Source organism: Eubalaena glacialis, chromosome 4 (genome assembly GCF_028564815.1).
Source record: "Eubalaena glacialis isolate mEubGla1 chromosome 4, mEubGla1.1.hap2.+ XY, whole genome shotgun sequence".
Lineage (NCBI taxonomy): Eukaryota > Metazoa > Chordata > Mammalia > Artiodactyla > Balaenidae > Eubalaena > Eubalaena glacialis.
In genome coordinates, this window is record NC_083719.1 from 55,886,775 (window position 1) to 55,913,146 (window position 26,372).

Consider the following 26,372-nt stretch of genomic DNA (forward strand, 5'->3'; position numbering starts at 1 on the left):
AGTTTTCATTCTTTTGGAGTACTTTACGGGAGTAAGTTGTCTTTTTTTAAATCTTGAAAACATTTATTTTTAGAAGAAGAGCAGTGTTACTTTGATTCTACTGATTTATGTCAATGGAAAGGAAGTCTGGTTACTTATTTTGATTTGAGGGTGTGCCCCTTTAACTATGGTGACCATGTTTTCTGAACAGAAAAGCATGTGTCATGTACCACATTTAGATTCAGGATTCTTCTTCTTAAGTTAACAATTTATGGACTTTGCCCAGGCAGAATGTACTCATCTGCAAAATGGGGATAATGTAACTCTTGCTTCGGAGAGTTATTGTGGAGATTAGAAATAACTGATATAAACTGTCTTGCACAGGACATGACAGAATAGTTGTCTACCTTTAGGTGTTTAAAGGTGATGGAGCAAAGTAGTTAAAGTTAAGACATGTTGAGCTAATAATGGCCTCTGTTTTTATACTATAAATGTGAGGAAACCAATGAAAACCAACCCTATTAAATAACAGTGAGATGGTATAAATTTATACTGTGACAGGAAGGTGACAATTTTATTCTTTTCTCTTTTGGCTTGGCTTCTGTTGACCTCAGCTGGTGCTGAGTATAGAGTATTATTTTGATAGCTTAATGATGCTTAGTAATTTCCAAGTTTCTTACATGAATTTGCTTCAGAATTTCTCCCAACAGTGGAATAGTAATACCAGTTACTGTTAAATTAATAAAGTTCACAGAGATCCTGTTAACTACATGTGAATGTATGATTATTGATAATTTAGTAAATTACTTGTTCTGTAGTCTTGAGACATTTAAGCTCAAGGATATTGCTTTCTTAGACTTGACATTTAGGGACTATACTTGGTTTTTTATCATGTGTTTCCTTTTTTTTTTGGTGGGTCTTTGCTAATTGTAAAAATCCATAGGGTATATGTTCTGTCCTTATGCATTCATCTTGATTGGGTGAAATGCAAATGGCACGTGTATCACATTATAAGGGCTGAGATAAGAATTTAAATTGGATACTTTTTGGAAAAGTTATTCTATAGGTTTAGGCATTTTTTCACTTTTATATACAACTAATCATAACATATGAAAAAAGTAGACTGCTTTTAATTCTTGACTTATACCCTCTTAATTTGCTTTCAGGCCATTCCTGAAATATTTATATCCAGTCTGAATTTGGATATGTAATTTGAAGTGACTGAGTACTTTTTTTGAGTGAAGAGTTTATTTTGATAGCTGAATAAGTAGAGTTATACCTGACAAAAGATAAATGATTTTTGCCTCAAACAGAATTTGGTTTGATTAATGTAGCTAAATGAATGTCTTCAAATACTGCAATACAAATATTTCAGAGGTTTGATATTTTGTTTGGTTTAACTGACCTCAAGTTGATAATTAAAGTAAAATGCCAAAAATTTAGATCACTTTAGGAAGTGTCAATGTGGATTATAAACTTAATTTTAAAAAACAACTCTCATTTAATGGTGTACAGTCTGTAAAAATACTCAATCACTATGCTGTACACCAGAAACTAATATAATATTGTAAATCAACTATACTTCAATTAAAAAAAAATTTTTTAGAGCTATCAAAAGAAAAAAAACTCTCAGTTATCGAGTAATTCAAATTAGGCAAATTAAGCTCTGTTTTGTAACTTAGGTTTTTTGTTTGTTTTTTGAGGTACCTAGCATGAGCATAAAATTATGTGCTATAATGTTCTTAGGGATTTGAAGTTTGAAAAGGATCATCAGTTTTCATTAGAATTCCATATCTGTTAAAAATATGTACTGAACAAAAATTTTATTGCAACCACTGTTTAAGTCATTGATTATTAATAATGAGATTTTGCTCTTTTGGATTTTTGTCAGACTAGTTGTTAAGCCTCAAATATTTAAAAGAAGATCCATGGTGCCCTTTTTTTTTTTCTTTTTAAATTTCAACAGTGATGAAAAGACTGATGGTGGGAAGGATGTTGAAGAATCCAGTAAATCTTCCTCTACCATTTCACAGAGAAGAAAGCGAGTATCAAGTACTTCTAGTCTGGTTAAACCTAGTGTCAGTGTTCCTTCAGAACCTCATCCTTTACCTACAGTTAATCAAGAAGCTCCACAGCCAAACCCTGTTCCAACAAAAGAGAAACAGCCATGCTCAGACAGATACCGAATATATAAAGCCCAGAAACTGAGAGAAATGTTAAAAGAAGAATTGAGGAAAGAGAAGGTATGGTAGAAAAATCAGAATTTTGACTGTTGCCTGCTAGATTTCTGTTCTTATGTTAGGCATCATTCGGAGGAAGAACAAGCATCTGTAGCATTTTTTTTTTTTAATAATTATTTATTTATTTATTTATTTATTTATTTATGGCTGTGTTGGGTCTTCGTTTCTGTGCAAGGGCTTTCTCTAGTTGCGGCAAGTGGGGGCCACTCTTCATCGCGGTGCGCAGGCCTCTCACTATCGCGGCCTCTCTTGTTGCAGAGCACAGGCTCCAGACGCGCAGGCTCAGTAATTGTGGCTCACGGGCCCAGTTGCTCCGCGGCATGTGGGATCTTCCCAGACCAGGGCTCGAACCCGTGTCCCCTGCATTGGCAGGCAGATTCTCAACCACTGTGCCACCAGGGAAGCCCGCATCTGTAGCATTTTGATGAGGGAAACAAAACCAAGTAACATCCCTCATGTTAATAGAATATCCCCTTTTGTTTGTTTGTTTGTTTTTTGGCTGCCCAGATCTTTCCCAACCAGGGATTGGACCCGTGCCCCCTGCAGTGGAAGTGCAGAGTCTTAACCACTGGACCGCCAGGGAAGTCCCAGAATATCCCCTTTTGTTAACAGAACGATTGAGAAGCACTATAGAGTTAATAAGCTATTTTTTCCACGATATTAATTTTTGCATATTTTTTTCATCTGTATCTTTCATTGTTTTTGGCGGAAGCCAAAAATAGAAGTTTTACGTGTGTGCACACACGTATACAGATACACGTACAGATGTATTTATAAACTAAACCTTCAGTGAGATTTTTCATGAAGATGTCCAATTGACGCGAGTTATATTCATTTGAATTAAGACAAGTGTAGTTGAGCAAAATGAATTGGTGATGATTTCTAAATTGACAAATTTAAACTAGTGTCTAGCAAATAGTAAGAGCCCGACAAATGTCAGCTCTTATTATTAATTTATAGAATGCCCCCCTTTTTTTTAACTAAGAGGAAGGCACTTATCTTTTTTTTTTTAATTAATTAATTAATTTATTTTTGGCTGTGTTGGGTCTTCGTTTCTGTGCGAGGGCTTTCTCTAGCTGCGGCAAGCGGGGGCCACTCTTCATCGCGGTGCGCGGGCCTCTCACTATCGCGGCCTCTCTTGTTACGGAGCACAGGCTCCAGACGCGCAGGCTCAGTAGTTGTGGCTCACGGGCCTATTTGCTCCGCGGCATGTGGGATCTTCCCAGACCAGGGCTCGAACCCGTGTCCCCTGCATTGGCAGGCAGACTCTCAACCACTGCGCCACCAGGGAAGCCCGAAGGCACTTATCTTGGTGCTTTTTTTTTTTGGCCGTGCCACACAGCTTGCAGGATCTTAGTTTCTTGACCAGGGATTGAACCCACGCCCTTGGCAGTAAAGCATGGAGTCCTAAGCACTGGACCGCCAGGGAATTGCCCCTTGGTGCTTCATATTCATTATCTCGTTTAAATATCTCAACTGTGTGAAGTGGCTATCACTATTTACACAGGAGGAGGAGGAAATAAGCTCAGAGAGGTTATTTGCTTTGTATCAAACATCAGTGGAGGATATGGGATTTGAATTCATATCTTCTAAAATCTAAGCCTCTAAAAATGTTCTCTGTTTTATAGAATCTGCTTAATTAGATTTATTTGGTGGAATTAAAAATTAAACATTTGCTTCAAGAATTTTATAAAATATGCAGAATTCCAGTTCACTACAGGGCAAATAAAAGCTGTGTATAAATTTTCAGTACACTATTGTAGTTAGTCAGCATCAGTAAGCATGATTTTATACATTGAGCTTTTATGTAGTCCCAGTCACTTTATTTATTTATTTATTATTTGTTGGCTGTGCCACATGGCACGCGGGATCTTAGTTACCTGACCAGGGATCGAACCCCGGCCCCCTGCAGTGGAAGCCTGGGGTCCTAACGACTGGACCGCCAGGGAAGTCCCAAGTCCCAGTCACTTTAGTGTTTTAAAATCCCTTTATGTGCTACAACTTTTTAATATTCAGTTTATAAAATTTTTCCTCAAATTAGGCATAATTGTGATAGGAATAATGTTCAAGCATTTGCAATGAATGCAACAATAGGCTGTATACTTAAATATATACATCTAACATTCTTCTTTTTTAAAATTTTTTAAAATTTATTTTTACTTTTTTGGACTGCCAGGGAATTCCCCTAAAATTTATATATTTATAAAATAAAATATTTATAAAATAAAGTAAAATTTATATATTTATAAAATATATAAATAATATATTTATAAAATAAAAGTGTATCTCTGTGTGTTTGTGTATCTAGAAGCAATGGAAAAACAAATATGCTGTAAATGAAAGTCAGAGGCCACCAGATCGTTCCAAAATGACTATGAGAGACTTCATATATTACCTGCCAGATAACAATCCAATGACGTAAGTAAACTTTATTTCTATTTTACTTTCTTTGAGTATATAGTGATTTAAGTAAGTATCACTTTTAGAGTACAGTTTCATGTTTTCCAACAACATGTTGACAAAATTTATAGCACATATGATGTCCTTTTGAATAAGAATTTTATAACAAAAATTAGTGGTATTTCGGACTTCCCTGGTGGCTCAGTGGTTAAGAATCCGCCTGCCAATGCAGGCGACATGGGTTCGATCCCTGGTCCAGGAAGATCCCACATGCCGCAGAGCAACTAAGACCGTGTGCCACAAACGAGCCTGCGCCCCAGAGCCCGTGAGCCTGCGCCTTAGAGCCCGTGAGCCACAACTACTGAAGCCCGTGTGCCAAGAGCCCATGCTCTGCAACAAGAGAAGACATTGCAGTGAGAAGCCCGCGCACCACAACAAAGAGTAGCCCCCGCTCGCCGCAACTAGAGAAAGCCCGCATGCAGCGATGAAGACCCAACACAGCCAAAAAACAAAAAAAACAAATTAGTGCTATTTCAAGTAACTTTTCTTGGGATGGTAAAGATGCCCTTTACCTCTGAGATTAAAAAAAAATTTCTTTTGTTATATTACCGAGATGTAGTAAAACCAACTAAACAACTTTTCTGTAATCAAGTTTGCCATTTACATTTCTTACATACTATAAGGTGATCTAAAGGGGTGATCTAATTTTTATATCCTACCTCCTCATTAAATACAGTGGCATTTGATCAACAAATCCTCCAAGAACAAAGCTTCTTTAATCAAAGTTAGCCTGGGGAGGCAGAGAGTTTATAATAAATCTCCTCACTGTGTTGTTGATGGTGTAGCAGGTGAATGTAGGAGTAATGGCATATTTTCAGTGTAGTCTTTTTCAGGCTCAGTACGTCTTTGGCTTAGTTAAGAGAAGAGCCAGAAACCTAGGTTTTGAGTTGTTTGACATCTAGGACTTGGAAACAAGCCACTTAGGTTGTTTCATGCCTTCACTGAGGAATTAGAGGGAAGAGTGTTCCCTACTTAGGGCCTAACAAATTATTTATATTGATGACAAAAGTTTTTGACTGAAAAATGGAGTGTTGGACCACACCATCATTAATGGTAGTGTTATGGTATATCATAAAAAAAAATTGCAAGTTAAAATTATTTGCTTCTTCCTCAGATAGAATTGACAAAATGTAAATTACTTATTTATTAAAAGGTATGTTTTGACTTGTGTTTAATAGTTCTTCACTGGAGCAAGAAAAGAAAACTGAAAAATCATTGACACCAGTCCAGACAAGAGAGTAAGCATCTCATCTGTTTTGAATATATTCTGTTATGGGTAAATTTTTTAAAAAAATGAAATCAAATGATGCTTCCTGTTTTAGTTAAATTACATGTGATAGGAATTTTTAAATGGAATCACGAGAATAAAAGTTACTGCTTGATTTAAGTCAACATGAAAGCCTCACACTCCTTGTGTATTACATGTGTAAATAGAGTTATGATTTTAAATTAAAGCTTTTAGAATTAAAAAGGGTTTTGTTTCAGAATAATAATATTCACATGGTACAAAATTCAAAAGGAACAAAAGTGTACTGAGAAAAGTTTTCCAACTTTGTTTTTCTGCCGTCTAGTCCGTCTTCCTAGGCCACAAATGTTACCACATTTTTAACGTATCTTTCTAGTTCTAGTCTATGTCTATCCAAGCAAACATAGTTTTTTTTTTTCTATTTCCTTTTCTTTCCTTTCTCCTTTCCCCTTCCTTTTCTTTTCTTTTTCTTTTTTTTAAAAGCATTTTGTATACACTGTCCTTCAGTAGGTATAGTTTTGATGCCAGTTAGAGAGTCTCTTTTTGTGTACAAGCCTTCACTGTCATATATTAGTTTATTCCTAAGAAATCCCTCCAAGAGACCTCCTAGGAAGTTATTGTAGACTTGTAATTCAAGGTAGGGAATTGTGGAAAATTAGCAGAAACATTGGGATTTTCTGGTTGTTACTTCAAGTAACAATCATTAAGTAATGATTACACTTTTTTTTTTTGCCACACCATGTGGCTTTCCGGATCTTAGTTCCCCAATCAGGGATTGAACCCAGGCCACGGCAGTGAAAGCGCCAAGTCCTAACCACTGGACTGCCAGGGAATTCCCTGTAATGATTACTCTTTCTTAGAATCCACATTGTTTTAAAGCAGAACTCACAAGCTTCAGAAATAGGTTATGTTTTTACAGATTTATAGGTTATGTTTCTTTCAATAAGACCTTAAGGAGATAATGTAATTGAATGGAAAGTATATGGAATTTGGAGTCATTATTTGGAAAACTGTGTTTGGCTTCTTGGTCTGTTCTTATTGTTGTGTAATCTAGAACAAAAGTAATTTATCTTCTCCAAGTTTCAAATGGGCGTGAAAAACTAACCCCCAAGGGTTGTTCTGAAGAGGTAATAACATGATCTGGAAACTAATGCTGTAAGGGATATTTTTGTTAATTCCGTAATATCTGGATGGTTTACTCTTATACTCTATTGAGATAGAAAAGGTGAACATTTATTTCTCTTTATTTCTCTTTAATAAAGACTCCTATTATATGCTACTAGATGAAATTTGAGAAAATCTTATAACCATGGCCTTAACAACACATAGTATTTTCAATTAGGTTATAGGGAAAGTGGGAAATAACTCGAAGGTTGAAAGTGCAGTAATTTGTTTTAGAAGTTCATAATGTTCAGGGAATATTTCTCATAGCTGTATGCATTAACCTACCTTTACATTTGGTAGGCAAGAAGGTAAGAGTACTCCTGATGGTGAAGATAATGAAGAAATAGAAGAGGAGATGGATGATGGGCCATTGCTGGTTCCTCGAGTAAAAGTGGCAGAAGATGGTTCTATTATTTTGGATGAAGAAAGGTAAGTTAAAAAAGAGAGAGAGAGATAGATTTTGTTTTTATGAGAACAAACGAGCTTTGTCTAATGAGAGACATTGAGTTTCTGTATTTGTCACTGTCACTTAGACTCTAATGTTTATATTTGCATAATGGATGTTATAAATAGAAAGATGGGTTACATTCATTTATAATTTTTAGAAATTTTTATAATGCTGTCCTTTATATGAGAAGATGGTACTGCTGACCTGCCACCCACTAACCTACTACCATTGTTTTACTAATTTTACTGGTAATTGAGATGAGCTATTGAACTAATCACATGCTGTCCTCCACTGAGAATATATTTCGAAGATTGACTCAGCCTTGATGTCAATATTCAAGCTATGTATTATTAACTAATACCATATTCTGGTGTGTGGTGTTAACTATTGAAAATACAATGAAACATAGGTTTAACATATTTTATGATTTTTAATTGACTTTCTGGCTTAACTTCTTAGTTATAACATTAAATTTCTCGAATTTGGCATTGTGGAATTTAGTTGTCTTTCCAATGTGTGTTTTTTAAAAAAAGAAGATAAGGGACTTCCCTGGTGGACCAGTGGTTAAGACTCCGTGCTCCCAATGCAGGGGGCCTGGGTTCGATCCCTGGTCAGGGAACTAGATCCTGCATGCCGCAACTAAAAGATTCCTGCGTGCCGCAACTAAAGATCCCGCTAGAGGGTACGAAGATCCCGTGTGCTGCAACTAAGACCTGGTGCAGCCAAATAAATAAATATTTTACAAAATAAAAAAAGAAATTAAATTAGTAAGGAAATAAAAAAGAGGGATGGAAAGTCTTCTGACAGTTTTATTAGTAATGAATTGTTTTATAGTATGTAAATTCTATGATAAATGTAAATGTAATACTATTAATGATAATTGTTTTTGCATATTGTTTCCACTATTTGGTGATGATGATTTTATTGGTAATTAAATTCTTAAAAGCATATTGAACTGCTTTGTGTGCAGGAATATAAAATGTAAATATAAAATGCTTATATTTTGCAATATCCCCTGTTGGGTATTGCATGATAAGATAATATATATTAAATATAGGGGACATGCAGAAGTCAGTAAAAAACAATTATTTAGGTGGCCCAAAGATATTTTGTAAATTTTATATTGCTGTTAAGGATTTTGAAAAAAAGTTGACATTTATTTTTGCTTCCTAGAGTGAAAATCTGTAGAGTCTTGGAAAATATGCATACTTCAAATGTATATTACACTTTTGATATGACTTTGCCATGGTAAATTTCAAAATATAGCTATTAAAATCTCACTTACTATTTGTTTCCTTACTTGTTTTTCAGTTTAACTGTAGAAGTTTTAAGGACGAAAGGCCCCTGTGTTGTTGAGGAAAATGACCCCATATTTGAGCGTGGTTCTACAACTACATACTCCAGCTTTAGGAAAAACTATTACTCTAAACCATGGTCAAATAAAGGTAACTGATTTTCATTTTAAGTTGCGTAGATTATTTATTGGAAATAAGGTGAATTATTTTCTCGGTTTCTGAATTAAACCAGGTCTCCCCTAAGTAAAAAAAAAAAAAAATGCGAACTAGCAAATTTTTCTCTCTAGCTAATTTTATTGGCACCTTTCCCCTGCCCCCCACGATGGAACTATATCTCTGACTTTATCTTAGAAATCTTTTGAGGAGTTAGCATTATGGTCATTTTGGCTGGAATATTCTTCTTTGTTAAATCCCTGTACAACAAATACCATTTTAATGAAAAATGAACAATATTTTTAATGCTCCTAATAATGTTCTACCTCACTATTGTGTAATACAGTCTTTAATGATAAAAAGTACACAGTTAGAAAAGTATATATTACCTATTGCAAGCTGTTGCTTAGTACTTACTTTTATTATAAAAATAATACAGTTTGTTTTGGGAAAAAATTCAGACACAACAAAATAATACAGAATGGAAAGAAAGATTCCCTTCTTTGACTTCCCCAATCCTGTTCTCTTGAGGTTACTTCTATTAGCAGTTTCTTGTGTATTTTTCTAGCTACTTTCTTTCACATACTACTTAGAACATCTTAGTTGCTTACATAGCAGCAGTATTATACTGGTTATGACAGTTTTCTTCAAGGCACTTGAGACCAGATAAGCAGAATGTCTTTTAAAAATTCCAGCTGCTTTGGTTTGAACATGCAAATTTCTTAAACCATGTTTCTGTATAAAAGTTTATAGAAGGTGTTTATAGATCCATGAGGTTCCTTGCAGTAAAATTGAGATGTGTCTATGTACGTGTATGTAGAAATATTTCTATGATAAAAGATTTACTGGACTTTAATAAAAAACTTAAGTACTGTCAAATTTATTTTTAACTCAAAATATATACATAGGTAAGATTTTTTACCTCTGAAATATTTAGAAGATTATTCTCAGTCTTTCTAAATCTTTTACTTTTACAGAAACAGATATGTTTTTTTTGGCCATCAGCATGGTAGGAACTGACTTTTCTATGATTGGACAGCTTTTTCCTCACAGAGCAAGGATAGAAATTAAGGTAAAGTAAACCCATTATGTTTGTTGATCGAAAAGAGACTAAAAATTACTATTCTTTTAACCTTTGGTTGAAATCTCAGTCCATCCTTTTTCACTACTGTGTTTTTGGTACATCTGTCCTTCTTTATAGCTCAAAAAGTAATGTAGTATTTCTCAATTCTAAAATGAGTACAGGGCTTCCCTGGTGGCGCAGTGGTTAAGAATCCGCCTGCCAATGCAAGGGACACGGATTCAAGCTCTAGCCTGGGAAGATCCCACATGCCACGGAGCAAGTAAGCCCGTGTGCCACAGCTACTGAGCCTGCGCTCTAGAGCCCGCAAGCCACAACTACTGAGCCCACATGCCTCAACTACTGAAGCCTGCATGCCTAGAGCCTGTGCTCCGCAACAAGAGAAGCCACTGCAATGAGAAGCCCGTGCACCGCAACGAAGAGTAGCCCCTGCTCACCACAACTAGAGAAAGCCTGCGTGCAGCAACGAAGACCCAACACAACCAAAAATAAAAGAAACAAATAAATAAATAAATTTTAAAAAATAATAAAATAAAATGAGTACAATCTCTTTAACGTCAGTATTATATTTTCTTATTTATATCTTCCTACTTCTAAAATGGATTTGAGGGAGTACCAATAAAGCCAGTGAAACTAAGATAAAAGAAGAGTTAGTTAATGAAAAGGGGAGATAAATGTACCAGAACTTTTGGGTTAAGGGTAGATTTTGAACACAAAATATATCTCTGAATTTCCTAGGAAGAGAACATGCTGAGTTATATAGTTCTCAGTATCTGGTCTAACCATTGCTTTCCTAGGCCACCTTAACTTTGGGGGCAACCAGTGATACTATTTTTTTTTTTTTTCCAGTGATACTATTAACAACAGCAATGATGTTAATCAATTAGTGCTTTAATATGCCTAAAAGAATGATCTTTCTCTATCTTATAGTTCCTTTTGCTGAGAAATTTCATTACAAGTTTCCTGGGTTGGAGTGCATTTGAGTGCACACCATGTTGCTCTAGTGCATTTCTAATTCATAGTGAGATTTTTATCCAACCATGGGCTTTTTCTTTCATTAACTAAAGGGACCATTAAGAAAGATTTTTTTTTTTTTCTTGAACTAGACTAAGCATGGACTGATTTACTGGGAACCAGTGTACAGTGTAATAGTCATTCTATTTCTGCAAAAGATGAGGCATTTTTTATATTCTTTATGTTCCTTTTCAAATGTTGATCTCTGATATAGGGAGAACAGAATGTTAAAGTTCTGTGAAGGCTAGAAGTTGATCGTATAGGGGAGCCCTCAGATGTGACTAACAATAAGTTTGTCAGTAGACTATTTCTTTTAGAAGCAGTTTAGACTCTTCCATTAAAAGTTTAGTGTGGTCCCAGCAGGTCTTTGGGCAAAGTATAGAAAAGTAAAAATGGACTAGTGAATTACATCAATTTTCAATTTTTTAAAAAAAAAATTCATTTATTTTATGCATTTTATTTTTGGCTGTGTTGAGTCGTTGTTGCTGTGCGCGGGCTTTCTCTAGTTGTGGTGAGTGGGGGCTACTCTTCGTTGCGGTGTGCAGGCTTCTCATTGTGGTGGCTTCTCTTGTTGTGGAGCACGGGCTCTAGGCGTGTGGGCTTCAGTAGTTGTGGAACGTGGGCTCAGTAGTTGTGCCTCACGGGCTTAGTTGCTCCGCGGCATGTGGGATCTTCCCGGACCAGGGCTCGAACCCATGTCCCCTGCATTGGCAGGCAGATTCTTAACCACTGCACCACCAGGGAAGTCCTTGATTTTCAAATTTTGAACCAACCTTGTATTCCTGTGATAAATCCCAATTAGTCATACTGTATTCTTCTTTTTATATGTTGCTGATTTTTGTTATATTTTCTTGAGGACTTTTTGCATCTTTGTTCATGAGAGTATTGGTTCATAATTTTCTTTTAGTGTCTTTGTGTTTTTGGTACCAAGGTTATGGTGGTCATAGAAAATGAGTTGGAAAGTGTTCCCTCTTGTTATCTGAGAAAATTTGTTTAAGATTAGTATTATTCCTGCTTTTAATGTTTGATAGAATTTACCAGTGAAACCATCTGGGCCTATGGTTTCCTTTGGAGGAAGGGTTTTGATTGTAAATGCAATTTCTTTAATACATATAGGGGTATTTATAGTTTCAGTTTCTTCTTGTGTCAGTTTAGATGCTAAGTTGTTGAATTTATAGGCATAAAAATTCATACTATTCACTTACCATTTTAACGTTTGTAGGATTTATAGTGATATATCTCATTGATTTATGATTTTTCTTTCTCTTTTTTTTTCCTTGACTTCCAAAAGTCTTTTAATGAGCCAACTTTTAGCTATGTTAAGTTTTCAATTGTTTGTGTGTTTTCATTGGTTTTTAAAAAACTCTTTAGCATTTCTTTCCTTCTTCAGGCATACCTCGTTTTATTGCATGTCACAGATACTGCCTTTTTTTTTACAAATTGAAGGTTTGTGGCAAACCATCTGCATTGTCAGATGATGGTTAGCATTTTTTAACAGTAAAGTATTTTTTAATTAAGTATGTACATTGTTTTTTTTAGACATAATGCTACTGTACACTTAATAGACTACTTCACTGTAATGTAAACGTAACTCTTGTGTGCACTGGGAAACCAAAAAAAAAAAAAACCTGTGTGACTTACTTTATTGCGATATTCGCTTTATTGCAGTGGTCTGGAACTGAACCTGCAATATCCTCAAGGTATGCCTGTATTTACTTACTTTGGGTTTAATTTTCTCTGTTCTTTTCTAGCTTCCTTAGATGAAAACTTAGAACATAGACTTTAAACCCTTCTTTTTTAATGTAGACATTTAAAGCTATACATTTTCATCTAAGCTGTAGATGTATCCTATAATATTGATACAGTGTTTTCATTATCATTCAGTTAAAAATACTTTCTAGTTGCCCTTATGATTTCTTTTTTTTTTTTAACTTTTATTTATTTATTTATTTATTTTTGGCTTCATTGGGTCTTTGTTGCTGTGTGTGGGCTTTCTCGAGTTGTGTCGAGTGGGGGCTACTCTTCGTTGCGGTGTGCCTGCTTCTCATTGCGGTGGCTTCTCTTGTTGCAGGGCATGGGCTCCAGGCACGTGGGCTCAGTAGTTGTGGTGCATGGGCTTAGTTGCTCCACGGCATGTGGGATCTTCCCAGACCAGGGCTTGAACCCGTGTCCCCTGCATTGGCAGGTGGATTCTTAACCACTGAGCCACCAGGGAAGTCCTTCCCTTGTGATTTCTTCCTTGACATGTCAATTGTTTAGAAGTGTGTTTAATTTCCAACATTAGGACATTTCTAAATATCTTACTGTTATTGTTTTCTTTGACATTCTGAATGTCAAAGGACATAATCTGTAAGATTTCAATCTTTTTGAAATTTGTTGAGATTTATTTTAAAACCTATCATACTTGTGGGACTTCTCTGGCAGTCCAGTGGTTAAGATTCTGCACTTCCACTGCAGGGGGTGTGGGTTCGATCCCTGGTCGGGTTATAAGATCCCACGTGACGCACCGCATGGCCAAAAAAAAAAAAAAAGCCTATCATACTCTCACCTTGGTCAGTGTGCACTTGAAATGAATGTGTGTTCTGCAGTTGTTGGATGTGGGGTCATCTAGTTCTGTCAGTTACTGAGAGAAGAGTTGACACGTCTAACCACAATTGCAGATTTGTGTTTCTCTCTTTAGATTGATCCATTTTTTTTCCTTTCCTTTTCTTTTCTTTTTTTTTTTTGGCACAGATCATTTATTTTTATTTATTTATTTTTTAAATTGAAGTATAGTTGATTTACAATGCTGTGCCAATCTTTGCTGTACAGCAGTGACTCAGTTATACACATAGAGACATTCTTTTTTTATATTCTTTTCCATTATGGTTTATTATCACAGGATATTGAATATAGATCCCTGTGCTATACAGTAGGACCTTGTTGTTTATCCGTTCTAAATGTAATAGTTTGCATCTACCAACCCCAGACTCCTAGTCCATCCCTCTCCCCACCCTCCAACCCCCCAGGCAACCACAAGTCTGTTCTCTATGTCTATGAGTCTGTTTCTGTTTTGTAGATAGGTTCATTGTATCTACAGGAAATGTTCTTTGTATTCTTATGTTGCCCCTGATAAAAATAAAACAAAATGTCTGTTTTACATTTCTGTTAATAACTTAGTTCATTTATGTTTAATGTGATAATTGATATGGCTGTGTTTAAGTCTACCATCTCACTATTTCCCATTCATTCCATCTGTTTTTTACTCATCTTTTCCTGCTTTATTTGGGGTTAATCAAATTTTTTTAGTATTATATTTTATTTCTATTGTACCTTTTTACCCTTTACATAATATCCTCTTAGAAGAAGAATTCTATTTACCTTCCATCCTTCATTCTATTACATGTTTTACTTCTACTTATAAACCCCACTACACATGAACTTATTTTAGCTTAGAGAGTCTTTTGTTTTTAACAGAAATTTAGTAGATTAAAGAAACTACAGTTAACCCTTGAATAATGCAGGGGTTAGGAGTGTCGATCCTCCTTGCAGTCAAAAATCTGAGTATAACTTATAGTTGGCCTTTCATATCTGCGATTCCTCTGTATCTGCAGTTATGTATCCATGGATTCAGCCAAACTCAGACTGTGTAGTACTGTAGTATTTACTATTGAAAAAAATTCACGTATTTAAGTGGACCCACACAGTTCAAAGTTAGGTTGTTCAAGAGTCAACTGTAGTCTTTAATATTTAGCCACATGTTTACCATTTCTGATGCTTTTCACTCCTTGTGTTTCTGAATACCCTATCTGCTGTTGAAAAATTCTTTCAGCTTTCATTTTTCTGAAAGACTTTTTTTAGTCTCATTTTTGCTAGGTATACAAGTCTGGTTGGATAGTTTTTCCTTTCAGTGCTTTTAAAATGTCATTCCATTGTCCACTGGCCTCCAGTGTTTCTGATGAAAATTCAGCCACCACTCAGGTCATTCATGTAATGAATTGCTTTTCTTTTGTTTTTTAAGGTTTTCTTTTTTTTTTAATTTATTTTATTCAAGTATAGTTGATTTGCAATGTTGTGTTAATTTTGCTGTACAGCAGAGTGATTCAGTTATACATACATATGAATTGCTTTTCTATGCTTTCAAGATTTTTTCTTTAACTTTGGTGTTCAGCAGTTTGTTTATGATTTGCCCAAGAGTTGTTTTTTAAAAATGTTTTTTCTGCTTTGTTCCCTACTTCTGGTACTCCGCTTACCTGTGTTAGTTTGCATGACATTGTACTACAGATTACTAAAGCTCTGTCCATTTCTTTTCCCAGTCTTTTTTCTTTATTTCAGTTTGGTTAGTTTCTGGTATCATGTTTATAAGTTCACTGATCCTGTCTTCTGCTATCTTCAGTCTGCTGTTAAGGCCATTCAGTGAATGTTTCATTTCTGATATTATACCTTTCATTTCTATGATTTCACCTTGGTTATTTTTCTTAGTTTCCATTCCTCTGCTAAGATTTCTGTATCTGTTCATTCCATATTTTCCTTTAAATCCTTGAACATATAACAGGTGCTTTAACTTTCTCATCTGCTAATTTCAACATCTGGGTCATACTGGGATCTGTTTCTGTTGACTCTTTATTTCCTTGACTGTGCATCACATTTTCCTGTCTTTTCTCATGTCTTGTGGATTTTTTTTTTTTTTCAGTTGCATGCTGGACATTGTGGATATGTTGCACAGTGTCTGGATTATGTTTGTTTTTATTTTATATTTTTTTCCTTTAAAGAGTGTTTAGTTCTAGAAGGCGGTTAATATATTGCCAACTCTCCTTATTCTTCCCAAGGCTTGGTTTTAGGCTTTATTAAGACTGGTCCTTACTCTAGGTTTCTCATCTGAACTACAGAAAATAATTTGTGTTACTGTTTTCTAATTTTTTCTAAGGATGGTCATATTACACCGTTCTAGGTGTACAGGAAAGAAGGTGATTCATTACATGTAGTATATCCCTTAGGACATTAGGGTTTAATTCTCATGCTAGAACCTCAATTGAGAAAGGCTGCTCTAGGGTGTGATCCTTGTCTCTAAGTGGTGGTTGTTCTGGTGTCTGAGGTGAATGTTTGGATGTTAACAAAATCTTTCCATTCGTGTGGGAAGAACCCTGTCATCTCACTATGTTACGTGACCTCTAGTATCTTCTTTTTGCTCCCATCCCTGTAGTAGCTGTTCTCCACTAGAGCTTATGCTCTGGGCATATGGAACCCAGACCAACAGCCTATGGGATACTTCTACCAGGCTTGTGAGACTCCTCTTTAAATAGCTCTCTTCTCTGTAGAACCCTGCCCCTAAAGATTATCTACTTCCGCAGCTCAGTAGGATGTCTGTGCTCTGTTTGGCCTTTTTCTCTCTTTCATTGGTTAGGAAATTTAGCCCAGGCAGACAGCCAGGGTGAACGTTGGTACATCTTTTGTGTTTCCCTTCTCTCTGGGATTGTGGGATTGTAGTCTTGCTCTGCCTATTGTCCAGTGCTTGAAAATAGTTGATGCACTTATTTTGTTTGGTGTTAAAGTTATTTATTTTGGGTTGGATGTGTGGAACAAGCTCGTTACCAGTTTTTGTCAGGACCAGGGATGGAAATTATGGGATTTATTTTATAATCGTGGAATTTGGCCTACAATGGTTCCTGCCTATGAATTCAATGACTAATATCAGGGAATTCCCTGGTGGTCCAGTGGTTAGAACTCTGCGCTTTCACTGCTAGGGCCTGGATTTGATCCCTGGTCCGGGAACTAAGATCTCACAAGCTGTGTAGGGTGGCCAGAAAAAAAAAATGACTAACATCAATACATTCTTCAAAAAAGTTTTAAATTATTCTGGATTATATTCTCAATTAAGTAAAATATGTTGTAGCAATGTTTTAGAACTAAATAATGCCTAAAGCCTACTGGTATTTCTCTCAGGATGTTTAATTTAGTGATTGTAGTCTGTCACTTTTTATGTGACTTTTGTTACATGTGGACCTGACTTTTGTTAACTTTTGAGGAAATGTTTAAAGAATAATATGATCTTTTAAGGGAGAAAGATGATCTTCCTTGAAAACTTCTATATTACTTGGTAATAAGTTTTATGAAGAAAAATAAAGAATGGAATAGAGGGATAATCTGTAGATTGAAAGATGTTAGTCACATGAAGTTTTAAAAAAACAGGAAAGGCTAAACTATAGAGCTAAGGATGCACACTTGGATGATAAACAGTGAGGAAATGTAAGAAAGTGATTGCTTTAAAGTCAGGTTAGGACTTCCCTGGTGGCGCAGTGGTTAAGAATCCACCTGCCAATGCAGGGGACACAGGTTCGATCCCTGGTCTGGGAAGATCCCACATGCCGTGGAGCAAGTAAGCCTGTGCGCCACAACTACTGAGCCTGTGCTCTAGAGCCTGTGAGCCACAACTACTGAGCCCACGTGCCGCAACTACTGAAGCTGGAGTGCCTAGAGCCTGTGCTCCTCAACAAGAGAAGCCACTGCAAGGAGAAGCCTGTGCACCCCAGCGAAGAGTAGCCCCTGCTCGCTGCAACTAGAGAAAGCCTGCGTGCAGCAACAAAGACCCAACACAGCCAATAAATAAATAAATTAATTATTAATAAAAAAAATAAATCAGGTTAGTGGGTAGTTTCTTTTGGAAGGAACAAGGGGGCCATGAAGAGGTTCTTTATTTTGTGTTATTTTTCTCTCTTTTTTTTCAATAAAACGATTTTTGTATTTTTAATAAAAGCTTTTAGACCACTGATCTGTAGAAGGGAGAGATTGGCTGATCATTCCCTCCTGCAGGGTGTGTTTGTATATGTGTATGCCCTCAGACTTTCTAATGACCTTAGGATTCATTGAACCCTAAACCTTAACCATCTCCATCTTAAAGGAGGTAATCTGGAGTGGAATTGGGAATGGGGCTCTTTGGTGCTCAGAAAAGCATGAGGAAATGTTCCTTAATATAAAGAAGTTCCTAAACATAAACTTGGCCTGCTTCAAAATTTTGCTTAGTTGTTTCTTTACGGTTTCCCGTGCATGCCATTAAAAACATATTAGAATAATAATGTAAGAGGTTTAACTTGATATGAATATACTAGTTTTTAAAGAGTTAATACTGGTTAGCTTAATTGATTACAGTTTGATCTGTTTCCATGCTAGTTGACTTTATTTTTTTTCTATCCTCTGTAAATCCAGTTTCCATTGCTAATTCACGTTATTGATCATAAGGAGGAGCACAGAGCTCAGTATAAATCTTTCATTTCTATTTTTTAAAAGCTAAGGGTTTAAGTAACTTGCCTATTAGCAAAGATGTGTTATCTATTAGAGAATCATATGTTATAATAAGAATTTTATTTTGATGCTTTTTTTAAGACATAATCTGCACTTGTTTCATGGGAGAAAATTACCAAAGGGTTTTTGTTTTGTTTTGTTAACAGAATAAATTTAAACGTGAGGAGAAAACAAATGGATGGAGAATAGACAAAGCATTCCGTAAGTATTAAGACCTCTTTCACAAGGAATCATTTGGAGATTCTAAAAAATGACCAATGTTTTGTCTTCGGTTCGAGTGTGTTTTAGATTTGTTTTATCCCTATATTGTCATAGGAAGAGTAAGACTGGAAATTTTTCTCTTTAGCAGTTCAGGTCGGGTGGTTGATACAGATCTATAGGCAAGGGAATAGCTAAAACATCAAGAAGCAAGTAAGCAGAGTTCTGAGTCCAAGAAATTAGGGGGACTGAAGATACTATTTCTAAGTGCTCTTTATTCTGGGGGAACTGTATTGAAGAAGAAGTTAATTGTTTCTGGAAGATATTACACTATAGATGATTCCTTACCTACTGTGGTCTGTCATTCAGTCAGTAATACAGACCACCTGCTGTGTGCTAGTCACTGTTGTAGGCATTGAGGATATCATGGTGAACAGGGCAGATGGGAATCCTGCTTTTAGAGCCTTAAGTCTAATTGGGTGGGGGAGGAATATAATTGGTAAGCAGGATAATTTCAGATAGTGATTAATTTCTAAGAAGAAAAAAGAGGGGGTTAGGGAGTGGGTGTTTAGATTGGGTATTAAGGGAAGTTCTGTCTGAAGAGGTGACTTTTTTTTTTTAATAAATTTATTTATTTTATTTATTTTTGGCTGCTTTGGGTCTTCGATGCTGCGCACCGGCTTTTCTCTAGTTGCGGCGAGCGGGGGCTACTCTTTGTTGCGGTGCGCGGGCGTCTCACTGCAGTGGCTTCTCTTGTTGCGGAGCACGGGCTCTAGGCGCACGGGCTTCAGTAGTTGTGGCTTGCAGGCTCAGTAGTTGTGGCTCGTGGGCTCTAGAGCACAGGCTCAGTAGTTGTGGCGCACGGGCTTAGCTGCTCCACAGCATGTGGGATCTTCCCGGGCCAGGGCTCGAACCCGTGTCCCCTGCATTGGCAGGCAGATTCTTAACCACTGTGCCACCAGGGAAGCCCCTGAAGAGGTGACTTTTGAATTTAGACCTGATTTGAAGAAATGATGTATACCTTTCAGCTTTTAACTAATAGCCTCATTAAAATGAACATTGTTTCTTTTTAAGTCCAGAGAACTACATCAAGGGATCTGTAAAGAAAAACAGAATTAAATGTACTATTTAAAGTAGTTCCTTTATTCTTTGTTTGGAATATAATTACCAACATTTCATGATTAATAAGTGTATTCAATGTTCATTTGCCATAGTGCTAATCTTAGAAAAAAATTCTAAAGAGAGGTACTTAGATTGTATAGCATGTACATTTATTTTATGAGTAGACACAAAGGTAGATGAGTGGACCCTATACCTTACCAATGTGGTATTGAGTCCTCAGGAAAACCACTTCCAGGAATGGCTCCTGGAAGATCTGGAATATTTTAGTCCTCAACCCTCTCCATTTTAGAGAAGTAGTCTTGAAACTTTTCGTTATGTTTAATACATTATAATCAGAAAAGAGTCCATAAATCTATAAACAGTCTTTATGGGGTGTGGAACCATTGTTAAAACCATTATAATAGAACCTTTAAAATTCAGTTTGCTGCTTTGTAGTGGAAATTGTTAAAACAAACAAACAAAAAAACCCAAATGGTGTTTTTTAGAACTTACATTTTTAATTCCTCTGAGAACTTTATGGATTATTTTAGTGCTGTGTTTTTCAGAATCATTTGCGTGGAAGGTCAGAACAGATAAAAAGCTGGGTCCACAATAAAATAGGGCTTTCAAGAATCTCAGGTTTGGGCTTAGTTTCCTGAGGCTAATTTATTTTTGTTTTGGTATATACCTCTTTTTCTGAGGCCATCTTGTAATCATCTTGTAATCAAAACAATCTTGGAGCTTATGTATATAGAGCACCATTTTCCCTGTATTCACTGTATTTGTAGACATAGAGCTGAGGCAAGGATTGACTCCTGGAGTGGATTCATTCTGGTTTGTTCATAGATTACTCTTTCTGATACAATACTGTTAATAGGTATTTAGTGAGAGTGGTCCTGATCAATATTCATTTACTATCCTCTTTGCTGATATTTGGAAGAGTAAGAGTTAATAGTGAAAGAGTTGTAATAAAGTGAGGACATAAAGTGGTGGATAGGCTTTTGAGGACTTCTTAATCATCCTAGCCTTTTAAAAAAGTATATTTATAATTATGGACAGTGCAATTTATAGTTTGAGTTTTGACAAAGAGTACACCTGTGTAACCACCACACAAAACAAGCCATGGAACATTTTCATCATTCCAGCGAGGCCACTTCTTTCCCTTTCTAGTCAATCTCCACTCCTAATCCTGACCCAGGAAACTACTATTTTCATTTGAATCATCATAGGTTAGTTTATCTTGTTCTAGAACGTCTTATTCATAGAATCATATGGTATATACTCTTTCGTGTTTGGCTTCTTTCACTCAGCATGTTTTTGAGATTCACCTATATTATTGCTTGTATCAGTAGTTCCTTCTTTTTATTTTTATTTTTTAAACTAATATAGTTTGTTCCTTTTTATTGCTCAGTGGTGTTCCGTTGTGTGGCTGTACTATAGTGATTAGAGTTTTTTGTCCGTTCTGCTGCTAAGCCCATTCGCTTTTGATGTTATACTTAAGAAAAATTAAAACTTGAAAGTTCTTTTCCTTTTTTTAAAATAAAAACTTGAAGTTTCTTTTCTTTTTTTTTTTAAACAGAGGAAAAGCGCCCTTTTGACTTCGATTTTTTTGCTCATTTGCTTCAGAAAGTTCTTGCTGAAGAAGAGAAAAGAAAACAAAAATCTGTTAAAAATCAGACTTCAAAGGAGAAGAAGTCCTCTAAATCACGGAAAAATGTAAAAGGTATTTATTTAAAAGGAAGTGTGTTATTTTACTTAATAATAAAAGACTTGAAATATTGTCCCTCAAGTCTTAGGGTGTTCATATGTAGTTCAGGTAGTTGAGATCATCAGGACATCCGATTGGAGGGAATTGATTTTTCTTCAATCTTCTAGTTATCCGGCCCCAAACAGCAGCTCCCTTTTAAATTTTATAATTGGATGGCTGGGCTATTTGACATCTTTCTTGCATCAAGGCATAGTTGTAGCTAATAAAGGAGTATCAGAATATTGGGGTGTCATGTTTGGTTACTTATTATCATTTTTCTCTGTAAAACAAATCTGGCACAAAAGTCTAAAAAAAAAAAAAATATGGAACTCTAATACTTTGGGCTTGTGACTCAACTGTATTGTTTGAGCACATCTTATTTCTGAGGGTTAATGTTGACTTGTACCAAGTAGGAAATTGTTTATATGTGGGTATTTCTATTTTTAGGCTTATATTTTCTTAACTATTTGAATTCTGATCTGAGGACAATGTTTAGCTATAATCACATAATTTAAAGAATCTTTGAACTACAGGGAACCTTATATATTAGTTATACATTCCAGCCCCTTTCCTTTTGTTTTAATAACCCAGAAATAACCTCAGAGATCCTGAGTCATTTTTTCCTAAGATCTCACAGTGTTAGTAGTGGTAGAGGCAGGACTCAAGCTAGGACTGTGAGAGCCTGTGTAAGGGGACCCCAAGAGCACCCCCAGGTTCAATTATTTGCTAGGACTCACAGGATTCAGCATATAGTTGTACAGACAGCTGAGATTTATTACAATGAAAGTATACAGAGCAAAATTGGCAAAGGGAAAGGCACATAGGTCAAAGTCTAGGGAAAAAAGTAAAGCTTCCAAGAGTCCTCTTCCAGTAGAGTCACACAGGATGTGCTTAATTCCCCAACAACAAGTAGGAATGAGGTATGTAAAAAGCTGTCTACCAGGGAAGCTTGTTAGAAAGTCAGCACCCAAGATTTTTATTAGAGGTTGGTCATGTAGACACCTTCTTCCTGGCATGTACCAGAATTCAAAACTCCCAAAAGGAAAGCATTTGTTCAGCATAAACCACATTGTTTGTTTAAACAATTTAGGTGTAGCGAGCCACTTTTGTCAGTTAGGCTGGTGGGAACTCTCCCCAAACCCGCGTTTCCAGACACAGCCCAAGGGCCAACCTTTTAAGCAGGCCTTTCAAAGGAGAGCAGTGAGGCCTGCTTTGTTAACTCCTTCTGCACAGAGCCAATATAGAACTTCTTTTTCTAGAGCATAGTGCCCCTATCTTTTTAAAAGTAGTATTGATAACTGCAAAGTTATTTCATTCTTTAGTCATTTTTTTTACTTACATAGCCCTGGGAAATTAAAATAGATATATTAATCTATCACTAATCTTGTGGTTATTATGTTACAGTGATAGCATAAGTAACTCACTGTATCTTATTTAATGTGAGAACTTTTCAGGTACTTTGTTACAAGTCTCAGAAATGAAAAATTGCTGATTATTATTTTGATAAAGAATAAATCCAGCATATTTTCTTAGTTTTAAAATCTTGTTTTGACTTTTTTTGAATAAAAATAAATAACATTTTATTATTTTTGTTTTTTAAAATGCAATTCATTATTTTCATCTTTTGATATAGTTAACTATTAATGTGCCTTCAAAAAAGACACTAGAAATTGTTTAAAAATATTTGTTAATAAGGTTGTTCATTGAAAAACAAAGGATACAGAAAATAAAATACTTGAACTCTCTCTTGTACCCTGCCCTCAAAGTCTTCAGCTTTCTTAGGGATGATTGTTAGTAAACTCTTTTCTATGCCTATATATGTGTATGTGTCTTAGAGTATATGTAATTGTTTTTCTTAAAATAAAAGTGTGGAGATACTGTGTATTGTTCTGCAACTTGATTTTTTTTTAAGGCAACAATATTTTTTGAAATCTTTTACATGACTACGTACAAACCTACCTCATTGTTATTTGCTGCATGGATTTCTATAGCATAAATGTATTATAACTTAGTTAGTCATTCTCTATTGGACAGTTTAGGTTGTCTTTAAATTTTCACTCAGACATCCTTAAGTATTTATCTTCTCCACCTTTAAGAATTTTTCTGTAGGTTGTTTTTATATTTATAACAATTTCTCTTACTTTAAGTGAAAAAAGTTGCCAGTGAAAGAGTGAATGATAATCCAGATGAGTCTGTGAGCACTAGAATTTCAGACACAGAAGGATCTCAAAAGGATGCTCAGACAGTTGAAGAAGAACAACAGTCTCTGACTTTATCAGGACAGGATTCAGAACAGAATGCATTAGAACAAGATATAAATCAAAAGAAAAGGAGAAGAAAGAATCAGGATGAAGGTAGTGAACAAGAGGTGAATCTTTCAGGAAATGCCACTGTTCAGCCAGGCTCTTCTAAAGGAGAGAAACACAAAGGTAAGTGTATTACATATTTTAATAGCCCCTATATTACTTGTGAAGACATGTACACTAATATGATGTATAACTTAACTACTTTTCTTCTGGATAGTAGCAACTAATAATGCTTGTTAATTGGTTCTGTATTCTCGGTACTGTGTTAAACCCTTTTACTTTTAATTTAAAGAAAAAACGTTTATTAAAAAAAGAGTGAGATGGGGAGATTTTTCTCTCAAGTTTGTCTCTGAGATGTGTTACCTCCTATGTACTCACATTAACAATTATTCTAAGTCACGTGCATATAATTAAATGTGTGTTGTGTCTGTTAATAAATCACAGGTTTTCATGTTCTGCCTCTACAGAGCACCTCTATGAACCCAAAATAAGTTGTTTAATTTGTATAAAAGGTACTAGAATAAGTATTCCTCTCATTTTTCTTTTTTAAAACTCCCTAGAATACAGACATTTTGACACTTGTGAGTCACTAGGGAATGAGAGCTAAGAGTTTAGGGAAGTCTCGGTCTCTTTCTTTAAGAGTTCCCATATAGATTACTTAAAGCAGATAACCAAGTAAAGAGAGGAGAAAAAGATAGTAGCAGACCAGAACAACCTTTCTGTAGAATTTAAGTTTTATGTGGTTCAACTTCACCAATAAGATTTTAATAAGTGAATCCTGATAGATAGCATAGTGTGATTTATAAGCATCATAATACGCTCTTTGTGGCTTACTAGTAAAGACATTACATATAAAGCAGAAAAGCTCAACTTTTAAGAAATTGGACTTTGGGATAATTTCTTAATCATTACATTACAGTGTTATATGTAAATTCCTTTGTGCTTTAAATATATATGTTTTTGCTATCATTTTTATAATAATATGCATTTTGTATTAATAGATAAATGCCTGTCTTTAAGTCCTGAGATAAATGAAGATGAAAGCAATAAGGAACAAAAGCTTCCCTGTGTACAGAACACAGATGACATTGTGGGTCTATCCTCTAATGAAAAGGCTGAGAAAAGAACTGACCCTGCTGTTTCACCAAGGTATTTTATGTATCTTTACTCACTTTGTCTACATCTTCTATCAGTTACCAAAGGAGTGGGAAATCTCCACCTGTAATTGCGAATTTGCTTATTTCTCTTTTCAGTTCTGTTCGTTTTTCTTCATGTCTTTTGAAGCTCTTTTGTTAGGTGTGTACATATCTAGGATTGTTGTATCTTCTTGGTGAAATCACCCTTTTATCATTTGTGTGATATCATTCTGGTATTGCTCTCTGTTCTGATGATTGCTGTGCCACTACAGCTTTCTTGTGGTTCATGTTTGCATGGGTTTATCATTTTCTGTAAAGATTTTCTCTTGATTTTTGGTTTTCAGCAATTTGAATGTGATGTATCCTGCTGAGGTTTTTTTGTTTGTTTGTTTGTTTGTTTTTTACTTGTGGTAAAAAACACATAACATGAGATCTGCTCTTCTTACGAGGTTTTAAAATGTACAGCGTTGTTAACTATGAACACATTGTTGTACAGCAAATCTCTAGAACGTTTTCATCTTGCATGACTGAAACTCTATATCTGTTGAACAGTAACTCTTTATTTCCTCCTTACCCCAGCCCCTGGTAACCACCCTTCTACTTTCTATGAGTTTGGTTACTTTAGATACTTCATGTAAGTGGAATCATAAATATTTATCCTTCTATGAGTGGCTTATTTCACCTAGCATGATGTTTTCAAAGTTCATCCATGCTGTAGCATATGAAGGATTCCCATTTTTATGGTCGAATAATATTCCATTGTAAGTATATAGCACATTTTGTTTATTCATTTATCTGTCAGTGGACATTTAGGTTGTTTCCATCTCTTGGCTATTATGAATAATGCTGCAATAAACATGGAACTGAAGATATTTCTTTGAGATCCTGTTTTCAGTTCTTCTGGATAAATACCCAGAAGGGAAATTGCTGGATCATATGATAATTCTGTTTTAAATTTTTGGGGGCTTCCCTGGTGGTGCAGTGGTTGAGAATCTGCCTGCCAATGCAGGGGACACGGGTTCGAGCCCTGGTCTGGGAAGATCCCACATGCCATGGAGCAACTGGGCTCGTGAGCCACAACTACTGAGCCTGCGTGTCTGGAGCCTGTGCTCCACAACAAGAGAGGCCGCGACAGTGAGAGGCCCGCACACCTCGTTGAAGAGTGGCCCCCGCTTGCCACAACTAGAGAAAGCCCTCGCATAGAAATGAAGACCCAACACAGCCAAAAAATAATAATAATAATAAATAAATTTTAAAAAAAACCGAAAAAAAAAAAAACCAGCAACATTGCTCTAAAAAAAAAAAAAAATTTTTTTTTGAAGAGCCTCCATACTGTTTTTCATTGTGGCCGCATTTTACATTCCCACCCACAGTTCATAAGAATTCCAGTTTTTCCATACTCTTGCCAGCATTTATTATTTTCTGTTTTTCTAAAAAGTTAATATATATATTTTAATTAATACATATTTTTAATTACATATATATTTTAAAAAATTAATGTTAGTGTAATATAACAGTTCCTAACA

At 35.6% G+C, this 26,372-nt stretch overlaps 1 protein-coding gene across 3 annotated transcripts in view; it reads left to right on the forward strand.

Moving 5' to 3' along the window:
* Nucleotides 1–26,372, forward strand: part of BDP1 (B double prime 1, subunit of RNA polymerase III transcription initiation factor IIIB) — an 84,512-nt gene that overhangs the window by 746 nt on the left and 57,394 nt on the right. For all 3 annotated transcript variants that reach the window (XM_061189337.1, XM_061189339.1, XM_061189340.1), the window contains exons 2-11: nt 1,946–2,222; nt 4,528–4,637; nt 5,858–5,917; nt 7,390–7,518; nt 8,849–8,982; nt 9,963–10,057; nt 18,505–18,559; nt 21,237–21,380; nt 23,552–23,833; nt 24,712–24,859. In XM_061189337.1, coding sequence (XP_061045320.1) covers nt 1,946–2,222; nt 4,528–4,637; nt 5,858–5,917; nt 7,390–7,518; nt 8,849–8,982; nt 9,963–10,057; nt 18,505–18,559; nt 21,237–21,380; nt 23,552–23,833; nt 24,712–24,859 — 1,434 coding nt within the window. The remainder of the gene's footprint in view (nt 1–1,945; nt 2,223–4,527; nt 4,638–5,857; nt 5,918–7,389; nt 7,519–8,848; nt 8,983–9,962; nt 10,058–18,504; nt 18,560–21,236; nt 21,381–23,551; nt 23,834–24,711; nt 24,860–26,372) is intronic.